The sequence below is a fragment of the Chiloscyllium plagiosum genome, chromosome 40, assembly GCF_004010195.1.
Source record: "Chiloscyllium plagiosum isolate BGI_BamShark_2017 chromosome 40, ASM401019v2, whole genome shotgun sequence".
Lineage (NCBI taxonomy): Eukaryota > Metazoa > Chordata > Chondrichthyes > Orectolobiformes > Hemiscylliidae > Chiloscyllium > Chiloscyllium plagiosum.
Window position 1 is genome coordinate 24,418,334 of NC_057749.1, and position 24,020 is coordinate 24,442,353.

The window sequence follows — 24,020 nt, forward strand, 5'->3', positions numbered from 1 at the left end:
GGCTCACTGCCTTTATTCCTGATGAAGGGCTTTTGCCCGAAACGTCGATTTCGAAGCTCCTTGGATGCTGCCTGAATTGCTGTGCTCTTCCAGCACCACTGATCCAGAATCTGGTTTCCAGCATCTGCAGTTATTGTTTTTACCTTATTCACATTAAGGTAATGGGAGATATTAAAATGTGGGCACAGGGAATGAGCAAAACTAATTTTTCAGCCTCAAATTAGATTTTATTGGTTCACAAGTGTAGGCAGCATAGTTAGGCAGAATTAGTTGCATCTGTGTCTATGAAGATGTGCATCTACAGTTGCTGTTGGCAATACTATACATTGTATCAGTGAACATTAGTGCGGAACATGCATTGTACTTTCTATTGGCAAATTTGTCCTTGTTTGAAAATGTTTTGGGTTTTACTTCTTCTCAGCTTTTCCCTATCTTAGGGTACGATTCACAGACTGTCCAGCATGTTATCCAAGTAGATGTTATTTATGGAGGACCCTTGACCTGCTGCAGTGTGGAGGACATCACTATGAGCCTGATCCTACCCTCATCTGGCTCTTGTGTAGCTGGAAGTTTTTTTATAATGCTGACGAGTATGAATCAGGGTAATTTGACTGTGTTCACAGTATGAGAGAAAGTGAAGACTGCGGATGCTGGACAGCCAGAGTTGAAAAGTGTGGCACTGGAAAAGCACAGCAGGTCAGGCAACTTCAGAGGAGTAGGAGAGTTGATGTTTTGGGCATATACCCTTTATCAGGAATGTGTTCAGTCTACCTTCTCCACTCCTACTTTGCTGATGTGGTTTGACAAACAAATAGTTTCTGAGCCTGAGCTATCCACAGACACAGTGTGCAAGCAGTGCCATATGTAGCTGATAGTTTAAATTGTCTTACTTAGAATATGCTCTGCTAAATACCTTGCACAGTAGACCCCCCCCCCCAATATCCACAGGGGCTCCATTCCAAGACCTACCGTGGATAGGGGTGAATTCTTTAATTTAAATGGCAGCCCCCCCGGTCCCTAATTCTGGAAGGTTCCTTATACACAGGAACCTCGATTATCCAAATGATGGGGGCGGGTGATATTTTGTTCAGTTAATTGAATTCCAGATAATCAAATGCTGGATAACATAGTTTAGCCAAGCATCGGAACTTACAATCTTGCCGGGTGATCTGATATTTGGATAATCAAATGCCGGATAACAGAGGTTTCTCTGTAATATGTTTGGGCTGCGGTAAACTGTAGGTAACTGAAACTACGGAACACTATTCTGTGGATACCGGGGTTGCCCTGTTTATTAGGTTCTGTTTGTGTAACTCTCTTTGGTGCACAGAGTTGATAATGAGACATGCATGTCCTCCAAATACACTTAGTACATATTCCTCTAATTGCCTTTACACTTGAAACCTTTAACCTATTTTGCATTCTTTGCTGCTGAGCAACTTGATTAATACTGCAGAATAGTCAAATTCCATTCAGAAACACAACTGAATTACAGCTTCCATACATGCGCAAACTATCCTTGTATTATTTCTATTGTTTTTGAGCTTTTGGAGTCAGAGGTGTACCACATGGAAACAGACCCTTCGGTCCAACTCGTCCATGCCGACTAGATATCTTAAATTAATCTAGTCCCATTTGGCCCATATCCCTCTAAATCCTTCCTATTCATATACCCAACCAGATGTCTTTTAAATGTTTTAATTGCACCAGTCTTCATCTCCTCTGGCAGCTCATTCCATACACTCACCATCCTGTGAAAAAGTTATCCCTTAGGTCCCTTTTAAATCTTTGCCCTGTCACCTTAAACCTATGCCCTCTAGTTTTGGACTCTCACAACCCAGGGAAAAGACCTTGTCTGTTCACTCTATCTGTACCCCTCATGATTTTATAAATTTCAATAAGGTCACCCCTCAGCCTCTGACATTCTAGGGAAAACAACCTCTCTCTATAGCTCAAACTCTCCAACTCTGGCAATATGCTTCTAAATCTTTTCTGAATCACAACATCCTTCCTATAGCAGGGAGAAAAGAATTGCAAGCAGTATTTCAAAAGTGGCCAAACCAATGTCCGATGGAGGTGCAACTTGACCTCCCAACTCCTATACTCAATGCACTGACCAGTAAAGTCAAGCATACCAAACACTGCCTTCACCATCCTGTCTGCCTGCGATTCTCCACTCAAGGAAGCATGAGCCTACACTCCAAGGTCTCTTTGTTTGGCAATACTTCCCAAGACCTTAACATTAAGTGTATAGGTTCTGCTCTGATTTGCCTTTCTAAAATGCAGCACCTTGCACTTATCTAAATTAAATTCCCATCTGCCACTCTTTCAGCCCACCGGCCCATCCGATCAAGGTCCTGTTTGTACTCCGAGGTAACTTTCTTGGTTGTCCACTACGCCACCAATTTTGGTGTCACATGCAAACTTACTAACCATATCTCCAATGTTCACATCCAAATCATTTATATAAATGTCAAAAAGCAGTGGACCCAGCACCAATCCTTGTAGCAGGTTGTTAATTGGGCTTTTACATGTCTGTTTAAACTTCTGAAATGGCACCAGTAAGTACACATGTAGCCTGAAGAGAAAAATAATATTTACTTGCAGGAGATGTGGTTTATGGGGCTGCTGTTTGGAAAGCATGACCATGAGCTCTGTCACAGACTCTGGTTGTTGAAATATTTAATAGTAAGACCTGACAATTGCTACTTTACTACGTTAAAATGCCAGTATCATTGTTTAATTTTTGCACTGTGGACATTGCTGACGAGGCCAGCTTTTATTGCCCTTTCCTAATTGACCTTGAATGATGAAGGCTTATGAGCTGCTGCCTTGAGCTGCTCATGTCTGTGGAGGATACACGTGTCCACAATGTTATTAGGAAGAAAGTTAAGACATTGGCAAGTTTTGACAGATCTTGACTCTATGGAGGGTAAAACGTTGGGAGATTGACTAGGTATTTATGAGAATAGAGAAGTCCAGGTATTGGATTTTCAAAGTAGTTGGAAGAAACCCATGACACGGTGGTGGTTAGGCCTAACTCATTTTGACAGCAAGGATTCTCTATCATGTTATAAGCTTAATACATACAGATTATCCATAAGGATTTCCAACTATTGTACTTTCCTCATACCTTTTATATGTAGTGCACTCTGATCATCTTAGAAAATGATTTTTATGAAGAGTGCTTAATTGACTAATTCATATCTCATCTGTATTAGTAGCTTTTAGAAGAGGCCTCTGTGTTCAAAGCATTGTGGTGTTGAATCAGCCCTATTTACTATGCAGGGCGAAATCTACAGTGCCAAAAATCAACTGGAATGACCTTGTCGCCAGGGTCTCTGTAATTCCAATTTGAAAGCAGCACATTATGAATTGTATACAATCGAAAGTTGTCTGTTCATTTCACTAATCAGGAACTGTACTGCTGCCTCTACACACAGGCCAAATATACAGCCTGCTGCTGTGACTTGACAAAATGCCATGGCATCACTGAAGCCAGGAAACCCAGATTACCTTAGTTCATCATCAGAATTATCCTGTGCCCCTTCTTTTGCTGCATGAGATTGTTGGGGGATTTGTCTCTACTATTTGGGAAAGTATAATTTGATTAGAGATAGTCAGCATGGTTTTCTGAGGGACAAGACATACCTCACAAGCCTTATTGAATCTTTGAGGATGTGACAAAACACATTGATGAAGGTAGAGCAGCGGATGAGGTGTACATGGATTTTCCAAGGTGTTTGATAAGGCTTCCCATGATAGGCTCATTCAGAAAGTAAGGAAGCATGGGATACAGGGAAATTTGGCTGTGTGGATACAGAATTGGCTGGATCATAGAAGACAAAGGGTGGTAGTAGTTGGAAAATATTCAGCCTGGAGTTTGGTGACTGGTGGTGTTCCACAGGGATCTGTCCTTAGATCCCTGCTCTTGTGATTTTTATAAATGACTTGGACGAGAAAGTGAAAGGGTGGATTAAGTAAGTTTGCTGATGACACGAAGGTTGGTGGAGTTGTGAATAGTGTGGAGGGCCGTTCTCAGTTGCAGCAGGACATTGACAGGATGCAGAGTTGGGCTGAGAAGTGGCAAGTGGAGTTCAACCTGGAAAAGTGTGAAGTGATTCATTTTGGAAGTTTGAATTTGAATGCAGATTACAGGGTTAAAGAGAGGATTTTTGGCAGCGTGGAGGAGCAGAGGGATCTTGGGGTCTATGTCCATAGATCCCTCAAAGTTGCCACTTAAGTTGATAGGGTTGTTAAGAAGGCATGTGGTGTGTTGGCTTTCATTATCAGGGGGATTGAGTTTAAGACCCGTGAGGTTATGCTGCAGCTCGATAAAGTCATCGTTAGACCACCCTTGGAATATTGTGTTCAGTTTTGGTGACCTCATTATAGGAATGATGTAGAAGCTTTAGAGAGGGTGCAGAGATTTACTGGGAAGCTACCTGGACTGGAAGGCATGTCTTATGAAGAAAGCTGAAGGAGCTAAGGCTTTCTCATTGGAGCGAAGAAGGATGAGAGGCAACTTTATAGAGGTGTACAAGATGATGAGAGGGATAGATAGAGTGGGTAACCAGAAACTTTTTCCCCCGAGTGGAAATTGCTGAGGGGCATAATTTTAAGGTGATTGCAAGAAGGTTTAGGGGAGATGTCAGAGGTAGGTTCTTTACACACAGTGGTGGGTATGTGGAATGCACTGCCAGCTGTGGTAATAGAGTCAGATGCATTAGGGACATTTAAGCGACTCTTGGATAGTCGCATGGATGATAATAAAATGAAGGGTATGTGGGTTAATTTTATCTTAGGGTAGGATAAAAGGCCCACACAACATCGCGGGCCGAAGGACCGTTACTGTGCTATACTGTTCCATATTCTATTCTGCCTGAAATCCGATCTCATTTGTTGATCCAATATAAAGGGTCTCCTAATGTCAGCCCTGCGTTACATCTTACACGGTTGATCGTGCGTTCCCTGTCGAACCTCAGTGCGTGCTGGAAGTCAAGCCTTGCTATCTCTGGAATCGTTGCAAAAGTTAATGATTTTAAAGAGTAAGCAGAATTCGTCCATTTGCCTGCCTTAAAGACCCAGGTTGACGAAGCATGGGCCAGGTTTCTGAACTGAATGAAAATTACTTTGTTACAAGTAATTAGACTGTGGCTACAAGTAAACACTTACAAACACTCAGCATATAATGACTAATTAAAACTCTAATTCCCTTATAAATGCATGTACACGCAAACATAGATGTTGTAGTTGGAGGAAAAATGGTTCAGTAGTCTCTATTGACAGGATCTGCTGAGCTGGTCCTTGTGCTGGTCAAAATGCTGCTACTGATTTTCCTTCTCTGGATTTTTTGAAGAGGCACATGGTGGCTGGATCACTAATAAAAGGTCCCTGACTTATTAATTAAAAGTAAAAACTTACAACAACTTCTGGAGGGAAGATAAACTGGTTTTCTTGAAACTTGAAGTGGCTTTAACTGCAGAGCACAGGGAGAGCACCCGGGCTGGTAGAGATCTTTGTATTTTGTTCATAGATCCAAGCTGTTCAGCTGCCTAAGAATTGATCACATCGTTCTTGGCAGGCAGAAGAAAACTGGTCACTAGTCCACGAACCAATTATACCGGGGATAGGGGTGGGAAATAGACATTGTGTTTCATCTGAGTGATCACTTTGCAGAACACTTGCGCTCTGTATCTACAAAAGACCCCAGGCTTCCTGTTGCCTGCCACTTCAACAGATCACTGTATTCCCTGGCCAACATCTCTGTCTCAGGCCTGCTGCAGTGGTCCAAAGAGTCACAATGCAAGCTAGAAGAGCAGCACCTCATCTTCTTCCTGGGATCTTACAGCCTTCATGACTCAATATTGAGTTCAGTAGTTTTATTGCATTACTATCTCCTTCCATGTCTATTAACTACCCCACAACCAAATTCCTGTCATGACATGGGTTGCTTTGAGCATTTCACCCATTTTTGCCGACTCATTGATCGCATATCACCTATTTTGCTGCTTTCCTTCCCTGGCTTACTATCTCAATCCCTTTGTCTGCCTACCATTTTTTCTCTTTCTCTCTAGGCTCCCTCAGCACTTATCCACTCATCCCCACCCCCTTGAATTCTGCTTTCTCTCCATATATGTTGCCAGAGTTTCTCCAATTTCTGTTTTAGCGTGTTTCACCTTTAAGAACCCTGGTGCAAATTCTGTGGCAGTGTAAATTTGTAGCTTATCAAATATGTTCCGAGGTATAAATTATTAGATTTGCAATATTATTTGCATTTATCATAGGAAAGAGTGCAAATTAGGTTTAGGAGGAGCACTTGACATTTTTAGGCTGTTTTTGAATTTGTTGCGGTTCTGTTCGCCGAGCTGGGAATTTGTGTTGCAGACGTTTCGTCCCCTGTCTAGGTGACATCCTCAGTGCTTGGGAGCCTCCTGTGAAACGCATCTGTGATGTTTCCTCTGGCATTTATAGTGATTTGTACCTGCCGCTGCCGGTTGTCAGTTCCAGCTGTCTGCTGCAGTGGCCGGTATATTGGGTTCAGGTCAACGTGCTTATTGATTGAATCTGTGGATGAGTGCCATGCCTCTAGGAATTCCCTGGCTGTTCTGTTTGGCTTGTCCTATAATAGTAGTGTTGTCCCAGTCGAACTCATGTTGCTTGTCATCTGAATGTGTGGCTACTAAGGACAGCTGGTCATGTCATTTCGTGGCTAGTTGGTGTTCATGGATGCGGATCGTTAGCTGTCTTCCTGTTTGTCCTATGTAGTGTTTTGTGCAGTCCTTGCATGGGATTTTGTACACTACATTGGTTTTGCTCATGCTGTGTATCGGGTCCTTCGTTCTGGTGAGTTGTTGTCTGAGAGTGGCTGTTGGTTTGTGTGCTGTTATGAGTCCTAGTGGTCGCAGTAGTCTGGCTTTCAGTTCAGAAATGTTTTTGATGTATGGTAGTGTGGCTAGTCCTTTGGGTTGTGGCATGTCCTCATCCGTTGTCTTTCCCTTAGGCATCTGTTGATAAAATTACGGGGGTATCCGTTTTTGGCGAATACATTGTAGAGGTGTTCTTCTTCCTCTTTTTGCGGTTCTGGTGTACTGCAGTGTGTTGTGCCCCTTTTGAACAGTGTCTTGATGCAACTTCTTTTGTGTGTGTTGGGGTGGTTGCTTTCGTAGTTTAGGACTTGGTCTGTGTGCGTGGTTTTCCTGTATAACTTTGTATACAAATTCCCAGCTTGGCGAACAGAACCACAACAACGAGCACCCGAGCTACAGTTTCTCAGTATTGTCCTTGCATGCCTTATGAAGTTGATGTTAAAGATACCAAAAGATTTGGTATATTCACAGCCATGTATGACAGATTCATCCGCAGGGAATCTAGAGACAGGCTGGAAAATTGAATTAAGACCCCAAACTGATTTGAGTGGTGGAGCAGGTTGGAAGAGTGGAATGGCCTATACCTGCTATGATCTTATAAGAGCTAAGGATCAGTCTGTCTTCACAACTGCTTTGAGTTACATTTCATGTTTTTCTTCTGCTTTTTCCCTTCTCTCTTGAATTGAATTTATTGTCACGTGTACCGAGGCACAGTGAAAAGCTTTGTCTTGAGAGCAATACAGGCAGATCACATAATTCAATAGAATAGATAAGTAAATAATCGGTAAACAGCGGCAAAAACCAAAACACAGGTACAGGCGAATGGTAAGAGTTTGAGAGTCCATTCAATGTTCTAACAACAGTAGGGAAGAAACTGTTTTGAAACCGGCTGGTGTGTGTGTTCAGGCTTCTGTACCTTCTCCCCGATGGTAGAGGTTGTAGAAAAGTTGGCAAAGGCATTCGCGTCATGCCAAATTTCCTCAGCTGCCTGAGGAAGAAGAGACATTGTTGGGCCTTTGTAACCAGTGCATCCACATGAGTCCAAGAAAGCTTGTTGTGGATGACCACTCTCAGGAGCTTGACACTCTCCACTCGTTCCACCTCTGTACTGTTACTATGTAGGGGGGGGCATGAGTAACATCCCGCCGAATGTCAATAATGAGTTCCTTGGTTTTGCTGGCATTGAGAGCTAGGTTCTCAGTGCGCATTTTTCTAGGTCTTCCACCTCCCATTTGTAGTCTGTTTCATCGCCATCTGAAATTCAACCGACTATGGTGGTGTCATCAGCGAACGTGTAAATGGCATTAGTCTGGTATTTGGTGACGCACTCGTGGGTATACAGTGAGTACAGTAGGGGGCTGAGTACACATCCCCGGGGGGCTCCAATGTTGAGTGTAGTGAGGGTGAAATACTGTCCCCAGTCTTCTCTGATAGTTTCCTGACCCACAGGCCACAGAGGATCCAGTTGCAGAGAGTGGGGCTTAGTCCAAGGTCACTAAGTTCAGTAATCACTCTCGAGGGGATAATAGTGTTGAAGGCTGAACTGTAGTCAATGAGTAGGATTCTTACGCAGCTGTTCTTGGTATCAAGATGTTCTAGGGAGGAGTGAAGGGCAAGTGATATGGCATCTGACATGGATCGGTTGGTCCGACAGGCAAATTGAAGTAGGTCAAGAGTCGTGGGGAGGTTGGAGTTGAATAATGCCATGACCAGTCTTTCAAAGCACTTCATGACCATCGAAGTTAGGCTCACTGGGTGGTAGTCATTGAGACATGCTGCATGAGCCGCCTTAGGCACAGGGATGATATTGGCATCTTGAAACAGGCAGGGACAGTGGCCTGCTGCAGGGAGAGGTTGGAGATGTCCAAGAAGACCTCTGCCAGTTGATCTGTGCGTGCTCTGAGTGCACAGCCTGGTACTCTGTCTGGTCCCATCACTTTCCTTGGATTCCCACAAAGGAAAACTGATCTGACCTCTGATGCAGTGACTGTTGGAATAGGTTCGTCAGGACTTCTTAGAATAGGTGTTACCTCTCCACCGAAATTCTGCTCAGAGCGAGGGTAGAAGTCTCTCTTTTTGATTTATGTGTCTGCAAAGTTCTGTGAGAGGGATAGGAGGATTGGCATAGGTGATACCAGCAGAGCCAGCCAGAATTCCAAAACTCAAGTTAGATCCTAAAAGAAAACCTAAAGGAGAGGAATATGATTGCCACAGATTTTAGCCACCTGAAAGGAACAACTTGTATCAAGGCATCAGCGACGTACTAGCTTAATTTCGGAAATCAGATCTCGATTATTCACAGTGAACAAACCTCGCTTTAAAATTGCTGTTGGAAAGTTTTCACAATTTTATCTGCAAAATCTTTCAGTAACAAGCTTTTGTCTAAAAATAGACTGAATTACTCACAGTAATGTGGGATGGGCTTTTGAGAGATTTGCAGAGGGTAAGAGTTGGAAATATAATACAGCTATAAGCTGCATTTACAGGAAGTGGTGAGATGCATTTATGTCCTGAGTCAAATTGACATTCTACCACTTCCTGCACCTCTGCTGTCATATTATATCCTGTTAGCCAATTTAGCTTTGTACTCTGTAAATTAATATTTCATCCAAGTTACGTTAACCAGGTTTACTTTTTACCAGATTTTGCTATCTGTCGAAAGTTAAACCACAGTGAGTGTCAGCTTCAGGAAAAGTCATAAATTCACACTAAGCAGATTAAGCGTTCAGTAGTAATAACATTTTACTTTGTGAATGGATGTCATTACTCCTGGGCTTTTTTTTTTAGATTAGATTCCCTACAGTGTGGAAACAGTCCCTTCGGCCCAACCAGTCCACACTGACCCTCCGAAGAGTAACCCACCCAGACCCATTTCCCTCTGACTAATTGACCTAGCACTATGGGCAATTTAGCATGGCCAGTTCACCTGACCTGCACATCTTTGGACTGTGGGAGGAAACCAGAGCACCTGGAGGAAATCCACGCAGACACAGGGAGAATGTGCAAACTCCACACTGACAGTCACCCAAGGCTGCAATCGAACCTGGGAACCTGGTGCTGTGAGGCAGCAGTGCTAACCACTGAACCACTCATGTTCAGTTCAAAAGTCCCATCCAAATAAAGTCATCAAACATATTTCACTGAAATGTGTATTGAATACTGAATCAGAATTGATCATCAGATGTATACATGTAAATTCTAATCTGGCAGTCATGAAGATATAATGTTTTGATTGGAGCAGCATCAAATAAGTTAAGTCATGTTTCTCACTCTGTTTTATTGTGTGCTGGTGTGGTTCATTGAGAGCCTAGGACTAGATTCTAATGACTTGAGTTGATAACTCTTAGATGGCTGAAATACAGGGTACTTTGTGTTAAACGCTAATGACCTGAAGTGCAATTTGTGTCAAAGTTATCCACTGTTCCTGCTGCTAGAATAGCAAAAGCCGTAGAACAATATCGATGATTGACTGATCTGTGGTGGTCCATACAGGTTAGCAGAACCTTTGTCAGGGTTCACGAGAAAAATAATGCTGAAATCCATCTGAAAAGAGATGGTTCTGTGGCGTAAGGAAACCAGCTTCTTCTACCTTGTGGTTATGTAACTCCGAAGATCGGTGGGAGCAGAATGGTGTTCTTTGTGAAGTAACTTAGAAAGACTGTGGCAAAGCTGTGACAAAGTTAAGTTTTGTTGATCAGAGGGAAGATGAAGTTGGTATAGCAAGTGCAAAGTTCTGGCATGATACAGAAAATGAATATTACAAAAGAGTGGCTTGTCCATCACTCTGAAAGCCAAGGATAACATTGGAATGGTTCAATACCTAAGCATTCTCTCAGCCAGCACAAGGATGAGATTGTTAAAAATCACATAACACCAGGTTATAGTCCAATAGATTTATTGGGAAGTGCTTCCAAATAAACCTGTTGGACTGTAACCTAGTGTTGTGTGATTTTTAACTTAGCCACCCCAGTCCAGCAACAGCCCTCCACATCAAGGATGAGAATGGCTGCCTTCAACTTTCACATGGTGCTAACTGCCAGGTTTTGCAAGATCACTCTCAAGGTTAATGCATAGTGAATGATGAACAAATGGAATAAAGACTTATTTTAGAGTCCTAGTGTAATAGAGATGTACAGCATGGAAACAGACCCTTTGGTCCAACATGTCCATGCCGACCAGATATCCCAACCCAATCTAGTCCCACCTGCCAGCACCCGGCCCATATCCCTCCAAACCCTTCCTATTCATATACCCATCCAAATGCCACTTAAATGTTGCAATTGTACCAGCCTCCGCCACTTCCTCTGGCATACACTTGTTTTACTGTATTTTTTAAATTCAGTATTTGAATATGAAAATCAGCAAGTCATATAATGAATGCCCCAATGTAGTATTTTGAATAATGTAGACCACATTTATAGGCTTATTGGGATTCATAGAAGAGCAGTCATGTGCCAAGCTTTTGACTCATTGAGACATTGCACTTAAGTAATTTCATCATTTCTTGCCAGGAATTTCAAATGTGTACTAGTTGTAATTAACATGTTTGATCCTAGCTATTGCAACTTGTACAGATGGTTTTTCGAATTTGATTGTTCAAGTTTAGAGCAAAAGTTGAGATTTTCCTGTTTCGCTTTGTGGCCATCCATTAAAGTGAAAGTATACTAACCAATTCAGCTGCTTCTATAACTGGACCCAAACATCTCAGTACAGCAAAAGCAGATTACGTTGTTGGCACAACAGTCAATAAAATAGTTCTGAAGTACTTCCAGAATATGTTCTCCTATTCCTTCCATTTCGTGTTCTGATTGCAAATGTAATATTACAGTGTGTAGAATTGGAATTTCAGCAGACTGAGGACAGTGGACTGTGATTTATTGGTATAAGTACAGCACAAGTGTCCCTGTATTTGGAGGGAGGAGGAGGAAAGAGCTACTTCAGTTAGGCTTGGAAATGACCTCTGGGTTTACATTAGGTTGTGCGGAGCCATTTGTAGGTAAATAGGAAGGAGATTATTCTTTGTTCTTCATTGGAGTATCTAGCAGAATCTGGCTTCGTCCGTTTGATGGCTGCCAACATTTGGTAATGTTTCCCTGTTCTCCTGATTTGCAGTTTTTTATTTGGAAGTATTTATCCAGTATTTCTAAGTGTAGAGTTAGCTGAAATACGACTGTAGAATTGTTGTTTGGGAGCTCTGCATAATATTTGTACGTCCTTTCTCGTTGCTAGTGGGTAAGGCTCATATTATTGAATTATTCCATTAAGTTATCAGAGTAGTTCAGAACAATGGTGTATACAATAGAAACATATCAATCAATGTGGCAAGCACCTGAGTTTGGGGTTTGGAAAATGTGCTAAGGTAGAGCAGAGGAAGAGTTGGGTTATGGTTGCCTGGTCATCTTAATCTTTGGTGACTTTTGCATGAAATGGAATTGCATATAGTGGGCCTGACTATAATTTGCTAGAATTAGTAATACTCTGGAGGAGGTCTGTCCATGTCCAAGCTGGCTGTATGTAAGAATGGCAATCAGATCCGCAGTTCAGCAGCTTTCTCACAGCCCAGAAATTGCTTGTTTGTCTGTAGGTTGTTAGTAAAATCTATCAAAACTCCTCCGCCTAACTTTCTCATTTCTGAGAAAAGCAACCTCAGCACCTCCAGTCCCACGATGCATTTGAAGTCCCTCATCTCTGAATCCATTTTTTCAAATCTTACAATTGTAGAATTTTACAGTACAGAAGTAGACCATTTGACCTATTGTATCTGTACTGACGTTCAAAAAAGCCAACCAAATTGTCCTGTTCTCCAACCCTATCGCTGTAGCCCTTTTAAATTCATAACTTTTAAATATGTATCCAGCTCTCTTTTGAAATCTCATAAGGAATCACTGTCCACAACTCTCCCAGGCAGTGCATTGCAAACCATAACGACTGAGTAAAGATGGTTCTCCTCATCTCGCTCCGAGCTTGCGCTCACTCTCTCTCTCTCTCTCTCTGACAGTCTGAAGCCTGATGTCTCTAACCTTTCCTTGTATCAAAAATCCCTGATTCGTGGTATCATTCTAGTAAATCTCTTTTGAACTCTTTCCAGGGCTTTAATATCCCTCCTTAAATAAGAGGCCCAGAACTGAACACATTACTCCAAATGTAGTCTGACCAATGATTTGTAGAAGTGTAGCATCATTTCCTTGTTTTTATACTCTAGGCCTCTATTTATAAACCCAAGAATCCCATGAGGCTTTATTAACAACTGTTTAAACTTGCCTGGCCATCTTCAGAGCATCGTGCATGCGGATGTAGGTTTGCCCGCTGAGCTGGAAGATTTGTGCATGTAAATCCTGTGCTCCTTTACTCCCCTCAGAGTTGTACCACTTGAGCATGTATTGTCTCCGTGTTCCTTCTACCAAAATGCATTGCCTTACATTTCTTTGCATTGAAATTCATCTACCAGGTGCCTGTGAACTTAGCCAACTTGACAATGTTCTCTTTCTACACTCTTTCGAAATTATTTAGTGGCAGGTGATCCACAGGCCTGGGCTCATAATCCAGCAAATAAGAGTTTGGTTTGTGAAAACTGGTGGATTGAGTGCAGATAAAATACTTTTCACGGCTTAAACCAATGGAAAAAGATATTCCATCCTAGCCAGGTAAGGAAGAATCTCCTTGGATATTTTACTTAGGCTTCACTTAAAGATGTGGGTGATGTTTAATGTGAGACAAATCGTTTTCAGTTTCTTAACTTTGAATCGGTTAGTAATCATAGGGGTCTAATTTCAGAGAATTTAAGGGTGATATGGCACAGAAGGTGGCCTTTTGGTCCATTGTGTCTGCCAGTTCTTTGAAAGAGATAGCTAATTACTCTCTCACTTCTGCCTATTTTCCTCCAAGTGATAATTTTTGAATGTCTATCTTGAACCTTTCCCTTTCAGGCACTGCATGCACTTGCTGCAGTTATATCTTTTCAAAGCGAAAAGCTTTCTTCATCTTGCCTCTGAATCCTTTCCCAATTACTTTAACTGCGTATTCTGTAGTGTAATGATAATTCTCCATAGGAAGCCATTCCTCCTTACAGCCAGTCCCTGGGTTCATTTGTGAAGCCCACTCGCAAGTTGGAACACAATGAAAGACTTTCTTTTTAATTCACTCATGGGACGTGGGTGTCTTCTCTGGATGTCAACAACATCACTGTGGATCTGGAGTCACATGTAGGCCAGACCAGGTAAGGATGGCAGATCTCCTTCTCTAAGGACATTATTGAACTGGATGGGTTTTTCCAATAATCGGCAACAGTTTCATGGTCATCATTATACCCTTAACTCCAGACTCTCTATTGAATTCATATTCTACTATCTGCCATGGCGGCATTTTGATCCCAGCTCCCCAGACCATTAGCTGAATTTCTGGATTAATACTTCTGGGGCATTGTCTCCCCAAAAGCATGTAAAGCAACTGTTTGGAAGTATAGGAAATGTTCGTATGTCAAGTCTTTAAAATAGCATCTCTGTATGGGGCAGTATTCATAAGTACAAAAATCAGGGGCAATGTACAATCCTTGTTCCCTTATTCTACTTGGATGCAAGGAGAGGTCCCTGGGCTTTTCTCCTTTTTAAAAAAATATTAGTTCAAGGGACATGAAGGACACTGGCTAGGTCAGCATTTGTTCCATCCAGTCACTTGAAGTCCCTTGTTCCTGATATCATTTCAGTCTGTCTTCTCCAAACCCTCTGGAAGACTTTGACATTTTAAGACCCAAGTCTAGTGTGCAGAACTAGCCACGATATTTCAACTGAGTTGTAACCAATGATTTTAGTTTGAAAAATCTTATCTTTGGTTTCCTTGCATTGCCAAATACCAGACTAATGCCATTTACAATGTTGCTGATGACATGACCATAGTCAGCCGAATCACAGATGGTGACGAAACAGACTACAGACGGGAGGTGGAAGACCTGGAAAAATGGCGCACTGAGAACAACCTAGCTCTCAATGCTGGCAAAACCAAGGAACTCATTGACATTCGGTGGGGTGTTACTCATGCTCCCCTACACATTAACAGCACAGAGGTGGAACAAGTGGAGAGTGTCAAGCTTTTGGGAGTGGTCATCAACAGCAAGCTTTCTTGGACTCTTCATGTGGACGCACTGGTCACAAAGGCCCAACAATGTCTCCTCTTCCTCAAGCAGCTAAGGAAATTTGGCATGACGGCGAATTCCCTTGCCAACTTTTATAGATGCGTCATCAAGAGCATTCTGTCTGGATGTATCACTACCTGGTATGGCAACTGTATCATTCAAGATCGGAGACGGTTGCAGAGAGTGGTGAACTTGGCCCGGACAATCACACAGGCCAACCTCCCATCTCTAGCTTCCATCTACCAGGCCCGTTGTCAAGGAAAGGCCACCAGCATTCTCAAAGATCCATCTCACCCTGGCAGTGTTTTTCTATAACCTTTACCATCGGGGAGAAGGTACAGATGCCTGAACACACACACCAGCTGCTTTCGAAACAATTTCTACCCTACCGTTGTTAGAATACTGAATGGACTCTCAAACTCTTACCATTCACCTGTACCTGTGTTTTTGTTTTTGCCGCTGTTTATCTGTAATTTATTATCTATGCTATTTTACTCTGTGATCTGCCTGTATTGCTCGCAAGACAAAACTTTTCACTGTGCCTCGATACACGTGACAATAAATTCAATTCAATTCAATACTGCATTAGAACAGTAGCTCATCTCAAAAAGAATTAATTGGTGATGGGATATTTTGGAGCATCCTGTTGTGACAAAACTCACTGTATAAATGCATTGCTGTAAGGCACCAAAGTATTGAGCAAATGGATTTTCCTTACTTGAGAAGGCTTACCCCATCTTAAACTTTGTTCTTCATTTCACAATAACTTGTGACACGATTTGATGCATTTCTATTACCAAAGTAATTTCTATGACAACTCTTCCCTGTGGTTCAAACAAAAGCCCAAAAGATGATGATTTGTATTTTGTGCTGCACGTATGGAAGTAGGATGTTTCACAATGGGGGAAGAAACGTCCAACTGAAGCAGCAGGAAGGTGGTTGCGACCCCTCTGAGGGAAATGATGTGGCACGCTTGCAATGACATACTACAGCTGATCATTTTGGGTTGTGAAAATGTTGAGAATTGAGAACACAGTGGCTTCTCATAGCAGAACAGCTGACTGTCATGAGTTTTCTGGGGACTTGTTCTAACAGTTTCTTTGTAAGCATTCGTAACAGAAATAGTTTTCTGCATCTTGTCCTTTGTGCAGTTTCAGTCAAATCTGTAAATCATTGTACTCGACCTTTGTGACTTGCACTGGTTTTGGTAATCAGCAGTGTGGGAATGCTGTGAAATAGCTTGTCAACAATATAAAGAATGTCTGCAGTGTAAGGAGAATGGCCATTATCTTGAAATATATTCAATGGCAATAGAACAGATTTTTAACTTGATGTGGGTGACTTCATTGAATTACTGCTGTGTAATGTCAAATACTAATCTTTTCACAATTTGTGTGGTGCAGTGTTAAAGTCTATGCATGATTTCATTATTTAAGATCTTTCTACCAGTCAGAAGCTCCTAATTTTGAGCTTTCCTTTAAATAGCCTGAAAATATAAAATATTAGGTGAAAGGGAAGACCAGAGGCTGCAATGCATGTTTGCATTGATGTTTCATCTCCAGTACCTTGAGACCAGCTGAAACTAGTGGGATAAAAGCCTCTTGGTTTTAACTTTGGCAAAAAAGTATTGAGATGAGCTGCAATTGCAAGTTCGGGTCAGCTGACATTGTGGGATAGACCAAGACAGAAGGTTTGAACTTTGAGATGTGTTAAGACTATGTATAGTAGTTGCATAGCAAAATGATGTAATCTACTTAGGCTAAAGAAAATTGCCTCACTATGCTACAGGGCACCCCATGCACAGACCAGCAGTGTTCAGTAGTTCTTGCTTTGACATTTCTTTCTTTCTGCCTATGGTAGCCATGCCTTTAACCTCCCATGTCTTGAACTCTGGAATTCCCAACTTAAAACTCTCCACCTCACTACCTCTACCTTCCTTTAGTACACTTCTTTGACATTAGGGTTGTTCCCAAATGGTCTATACGTGAGTGGGATTCCTGGACCTGAAATGGTTGTTATATGCATGACTTGACAGAACTGGGACGCTCAAACCATACACAATTGCTGTTGCTCTTGAGTTTATCCTAATCAGCAAATGAAACAGTACAGAATTTATATTTATTGCTGAGCCACTTCTATTGAAATCAGCTCAGTCATGTTTAAAAAAAGGAATTATTGTGTCTCCCCATTTCATGTTCAAAACTGAAAAGGGCAAAACGGAAGAGATTAACATCATATTTCAGAAAAATACAAATGCAAAGAGTAGTCATGAGTGAAATAATACAGTTCATCAATTGTCTCTTCTATCTGTAATTAGCACGTGTATTGTCTGTTGCTCCCATTTAACTCATTTATTGTCACAGACATTTATCTTTGAGAGTCAGTGGAACAGTATGAGGCCAGTGATAATGTAAAACACCATATTTTGGCCCTCTATGATACTCCCATATAAATCTATTCTTATCAGTTTGCACCACCTCAGCTCTCTTGTCAAACACAAACCTGTTTTATTGCATAACTGATCTTCGGTTCCTCAACTGTCCGTTGTTCCCATTTCCCCAGCCAACCCCCTTCCCAAAATAAAAGTTGAAAATACTTGAATGTTTAGTAAGTCTGGGATTATTTAATAAAATTTGGGTTTCAAGCTTCCCCTGGCTGAGTTGTCTACACACCTTGCACTTCTGTGATACCTGTGATGCTTTTTCTTATTGCTTGAATTGATGTGATTACTTTCTTTCCCTTCTACCAGTTATTGTGAAATGCCGCCACAAGCATGCATGCACAAGCATAACATTACAGTGTAATGTCACTGCTCAGCGATGGAGTAGCGATAGTAGCTGCCTATCACAAAGATGGCACTGCCAGTGTAGTTGTAGTGACAGTTGTAGTGACAAACTGGACAGACTTGAGGCATTGCACATTTGAGGGCTTGTGGCTAATTGAGTGTTCCCTTCCTTCAGAGTAACCCTTGCACTCGTAGTGATAAATAAAGTGGAGGAATGTGCTGGCTTTCCTTTGCAGGAGCAGGATACACTTAGAGTAGCGAATTGAACAGTGCTGTTCCCATAGGGGCTAATTTAAAGATGAACTGCTGCTCCTGCTGTGCTTGAACCCACAGATGAATGATCACACTAGTCAACTGGCAGCCTACAATCCCAGGTCTCGGCGGCACAATTGTCTGTTAGGCGGCTGTATGCTGGTGAGCGCGGAAGTGGGCTTGTGTCTGCATATGAGTGGACGATAATGTTGGCTGCCCAAGCACAGACACATTCTCGCTAAGGGATACCTGTTGCTGGTGAATGAGGTCACATGATCCAATTGTTCATGGAGAGGTGACCATTTTGATGGTCATCTTTTGCGTTCCTGCCAATTACTCTTCCCCATCACCATATTTCAATGCTGTTATTGTTGAGACCAGTTAATTCTGGATGGAGGAGGGCTAAGACTGGGATTTTCCTGCCTGTGTTCTTTTTTCTTTCTTCAATAACAGGATGAGGGCGTCTCTGGCTAGGCCAACATTTATTGCCCATCCCTAATTGCCCAGAGGGCAGTTGAGAATCAACCACATTGCTATGGATCTGGAGTCACATATAGGCCAGACTAGGTAAGGATGGCAGACTTCCTTTTCTAAACGATGTTAGTGAACCAATTTGTTTTTTCTGACAATTGGAAATTGATTTATAGTAGTCGTTAGACTCTTAATTCCAGATATTTATTGAATTCAAATTCCACCATCCGCCATGGTGGGATTTGAACCTGGGACCCCAGAACGTTATCTGGGTCTCTGGATCGACCCTGCCACACATCTTTACAGTTTGGTATTCCCTGATGCATATGAACAAAGCTTCAAAAGACATTGCTGATCAGAGCAAGAGAAAGTGTCAATTGAAAGGTCACAAATCTGAAAAGACCTGAATTTCTATAGTACCTGTAATAATCTTGAGGTCAAACAGTAGCAGCCTGAGTAATCTGACGGGACAGTTGTGTTTGCACAACTGAAGTGGTGGAGAAGTAGAATTGGATGTTATCTGCGTGTAAAGAAAATCTGATTCCATGTTAGTGGAGGATGTCACTGTGGCTATCAGTAACTCAGGCAGGTATGTTTTCATGCTTTCTGGAAACACTTCTTTTTCCTTACATTGAAAACTGTTCAGAAACTATGGCAATTCTTGCACCCAACCTCAGTCAACATATAATTAAAGGATTAGCTGTTGAGTCAAACAGACTGATTACTTGGTAGCTGCAAATCCTGGGACTCAGCAATGATTGTAGCTTGTCACAACTTCGTTAAAGTTGTGTAACTGTAAGTGGTAAGACATCCACATATGTGCCTGGATCAAAGACTACAAATCAAATTTATAAACTGTTGAATTGAACTTGCTATTAGTCAAAGCCAATATATTTATATCTAAATCTTGACCACCTCAGATACAGAGTCACAAAGCAAGGAAACAGACCCTTTGGTTCAACCAGTCCATGCCAAATATAATGCCAAACTAAACTAGTCCCACCTGCTTCTCCTGCCCCATATCCCTCCAAACCTTTCCTATTCATGTACTTAGCTAAGTGACTTCTAAATGTTGCAACTGGGCCCACATCCGCCACTTCCCCTGGAAGTTCATTCCATACGCAAACCGTGCTCATGTCCTTTTTTAAAAATCTCTCTACTCTCACTTAAAAATGTATTCCCCAGTCTTGAAATCCCCCATCCTAGGGAAATAGCACCTATCATTAACCCTACTTATACACATCATGTACGTACATCGAATAGTGTAGGTTAGGTGGGCTTCAGATTGGTATGACAGGTCAGCGCAACATCAAGGGCCGAAGGGCCTGTACTGCGCTGTAATGTTTTATGTTCCAAAGGACTTTACAGCCAATTAAGCACTTAGATCATTATTGTAGTTTGAGGCAAAGTTGCTGATTAACTTGCATATGAGTTCTCACATGCCGCATTGGAACAATGGATCAAACCATCTTCAATGTTGTTGATTTGAATGATAAATGTTGACCAGGTCGCCGAATAAGAGCTCCCCTACTGCCAATAATGACAGATATGACAGCAAGGCTATCTTCCAGTTTGTGTGCAAGCTGCTACCACTCTTGGATGGATTGATACATGGTCTAGTTGGAGCAAGAAACAGGAAGCACATGAAAAGGAATCCTTCCCTTAAATGTTCATAGTGTAATACAGTGCCTGAGCTATGCGTGCTCACGTAGTGAAGGGACGAATAGTCTGCCAATAATCGTATTTGACTGCTTGTGAAGTTTGAAAGCTATTGACTGTTTGTTATTACCTCACATTTCAGCCACCTTCAATCTCAGGTAACAGTTTCATAATCTCCAAGATATTCTGTGCTTTATCCAGACTCTGATTAACAGAGCATTTTATGATGTAAGCAATCATTATAATTTTGAATGCTTAATTATTGCTGGTTATTGACAGTAGAGCAATTTGGTTTTCACTTAAATCTCCACGCTGTTTCTCTTATGTGTTACAGCAAGTTGCCAGGTTGTCTTTGTTAAAGTTTACACATGGAGCAATTCTACTTCCAACAGGGGAGAGGAGTGGAAATGGACTTTAAAAACCTATACTGAAGGCTCCTTTTGTTGATGCGTATTTTACATGCCCAATTAATTTGATATTTTCTTTTACAGGAATTGATTTCAAAATACGAACAGTAGAGCTAGATGGGAAGAAAATCAAGTTACAGATATGGTGAGTACTAGTAATTTGCATTACGTTAAATTTGTCTATTGAATCAAGCACTGCTTTTACTGATCAGAATCATGAATTAAAAACAGCTAAAACATCGAAATTGCTCAGGTAATTTTAGTAAACGTGATTCTTCACTTCAGCTGTACAGAATTAAAGACAATTTTTGGTTTTAAAAAAAAACAAAAGTATTGTAAATAAAATATTTAAAGAAATCACTGAACAGAAGGTTTGAAGCATTGGCTATAGCAATGACCAGTTGAGCTGCCCAGTGTCTGTGGAAGCTATCTGCACAAAGCTTTTACACTGGATCTATGATGTGGAGGTTTCGGTGTTGGACTGGGTCAGAAGTCACATGATACCAGGTTACAGTACAAAAGGTTTTTGAGTGCCGCTGCTTTGTCAAATGAAGTGACGCTGGGTCTAGCCCTTACATGAAAGCTCATTGAGATAGGAGTCCCATCACAGATTCAGATCTGAGGGGAATTGTTGCCAACATAAGGTTTTTGTGTTGCAGTAGTGCACTGAGATGCTACAGCGTTATAATTCCACTTGACAGAATTGTACATAAATATTGAATGTTCTTGTTTGAATTCCCATGGGAAATGCTTACATTGCATGTTCCAATACAGTGTGACAAGATATAGCCTTTGATAGATCAAAACTCCTGCTGCCAATCAGAAAGGTGTCAGGAGCAGCTGTACATGCAGCTTCACTGTGGGTCAGAATGCACATGCACACCTGTACCAGACTTGTTGACAGTTGGCAGCAGGAGTCACAATGAATTGGAAAAGGTTCATTGAATGGGGACCCAATTGGTTGGCATCCATCACCACCAGAGATGGAAATGTGTTGCTGGAAAAGCGCAGCAGGTCAGGCAGCATCCATCACCACCAACCTCTGCTGGCCAGATCTGGTTCCCTTGAGCAACTTTACATTTAACTCCATTCTCTCCCTCCCTCCCCAAATCAAAACTGATTCTGTGGGTACTCAGATGGCTTCCAGCTATACCTCGCTTAGTGTAACGTGTGGAATGTTCCTTGTTCAGTCCTTGATGGCTCACTCAGGCCTTCCAGCCTTTCCCAGTCTGCTGAACAGACCAGCAGTGACCTTTTATCTTTGTGTGATCTCTCTTTGTCCCTCTGGCTCAAGGTCAAAAATTCTTTTCAGTCCATTCAGCTACTGTGACCACTGTTTTCAGATGTGAACTGTAGCATGTGCATTCCCATAGCCTCCCAGCACCCATGGTAACCAATCTGCACAGGCTTATAGTTGGTCATACTCTTTGTAGATCATATAATTCTTCATTCTTCCATTGTACCTTTGATTCAGGAAACGCTCCAAAATGCAGTCATCATATGAAACCTTGCATTTGTAACACCACCTCCTAAAACATAAAAATTATTACTGTCTTAATGCAACATTATAAACAGTTTAGCAACCAACTTATAACACCAGTAAAATTTTCTTGTCATATTTGAGCACGACACATTTGTCTTTGCTTAACACTACGCTTGATCTAGCGACAGTAAAAATATAAAATTCAGTTTTTAGGAATTTTTCAGGGTTAGAGTTCATTTAATACAGGTGTTGTCACAGTCTAACAGGCTGTCTACATTCAGCACAATTGCCCTTGCCCTGTTTCCTGACATGGATAGTCTCTGTGCGTCATTATTATATATATATCTGTTTAATTTTCGCTTTAACACTTGGCAGTTCTGCTTTGTTGGTGACAGTTGTTCATAACTTTATCATGGTTTATTATGGTGCAGATGGCTTTGATTCAACTCCCTCAACCTTTTTTTGTGGGCTTATGTGAGAGGCTTACATGCCTTTATAAAGCAAATCTGAAAAATCCCTCCATCTTGAAGCAGTTAATAGTTAATGACCAAAAGAACTTGGGTGGTTTTTAGATTGTGCTGAACTACCTGATCATAGAAAGCTGCCAGGATTGGTAATCAATTTCTAATCCAGTAATCCGGTTTTTCGCAAAACTTGTTAATATAAGCCAAGGATAATTTCTGCCTTCTCTGCTAGCATCTCATAGTTGACCGCACTGGCTTTTATATGTCCTCATCACATCTCAGAGGAACAAAAAGTGACTTTAACTGTTTGAGATTATTTGTTAGAGCAACCATTTTCAATGCAGCAAGATCTCAGCATGGCTGAGAGTCCAGCTCATTCTTGAGCAGAATTGTTCCACATAACAGGTGGTATGTTGTCAGGCTTTTTGCTTATCAAGTGCATTGAGTTGTTTTGGATGTCACATCGAGTGAATTAACCCTGAGGTGAATGAAGATTTTCTCCAGAAATGAGTTATCCACTCGACGCATCTTACTGAGGATGATTGTGAATGATTCAGTATTGTCTTTAAATACACTCCTGCTGAACTTCACCATCAGTGAGGATCATGATGATATGAAGCCTTTTCCTCCTGTTAGTAGTTTAGTTTCATTGTCTATGCCCATTCATGACTGAATGTCACAGTGATGCAAAGTTTTATCTGATCTGGTTGCAGGAGGAATAACTTTATGTAATATGTTACTTCCACTGTCCATCACGTATGTAATCTTGTGTAGTAGCTTCAGGTTGACATCTCAATTTTAGCTATGTCTTGTAGGTATGTTTTCCTGCATGCCAAGGTTAGTTCCTTGGCTTGTTGTCAGTGGTAGATTGAGAAATATGCCAGTCATGAGGTTACAGATTGTGGTGCAGTGCAATTTGTCGATGGCTTAAAATGCCTCATGGATGTCTAGTTTTTAGCAGGGCTAGATTTGAGCTGATTTGTTTTAAATCTATTCTATTTAACATTGTGGTACTTGAACCAGAGAGTAAGGTCTTGGGTTGCTGGGTCACAATGACCCTGCACTCCTATTTACTGATTATCTGCAAGCTCTTCAAAACACTGCAGAAGTGCCTGCAGCACTGTCTTTGCAAGATCCTTCAAATCTGGTGATGACTGAGGCAGTCTGAGAGTGGTATCTTTTTCCTGTCAACCTGCCCAGCGTTGAGGTGATAATTACACAAACCCAGCTGAAATGCTTTTGTGTCTGGACAGGAGAAGGAACAAGTAATCCTTGATGAAAGACTGACAAAGGAGAAGGGAATGTTATTTCCATGATGAGTAAATCAATTAGGATAAAATGGAATAGAATTTTCTATTATGTTGGGTTTTGTACAACGTATGACTGTCCAACTTTCTAATTATATTATTCATGGATGGGTCAGTAGTGGTGATAATAAGCCACCATTGGTGATGGCTGTTGTTACAAGTTGTTACAGTGCAAAAGGAGGCATATGACTTGTG

The 24,020-nt window shown here is 41.5% G+C and overlaps 1 protein-coding gene across 1 annotated transcript in view; it reads left to right on the top strand.

Moving 5' to 3' along the window:
• Nucleotides 1-24,020, top strand: part of LOC122542626 (ras-related protein Rab-8B) — a 74,010-nt gene that overhangs the window by 33,929 nt on the left and 16,061 nt on the right. Inside the window, exon 2 of the mRNA XM_043680605.1 lies at nt 20,656-20,716. Within this exon, the coding sequence (XP_043536540.1) occupies nt 20,656-20,716 (61 nt within the window). The remainder of the gene's footprint in view (nt 1-20,655; nt 20,717-24,020) is intronic.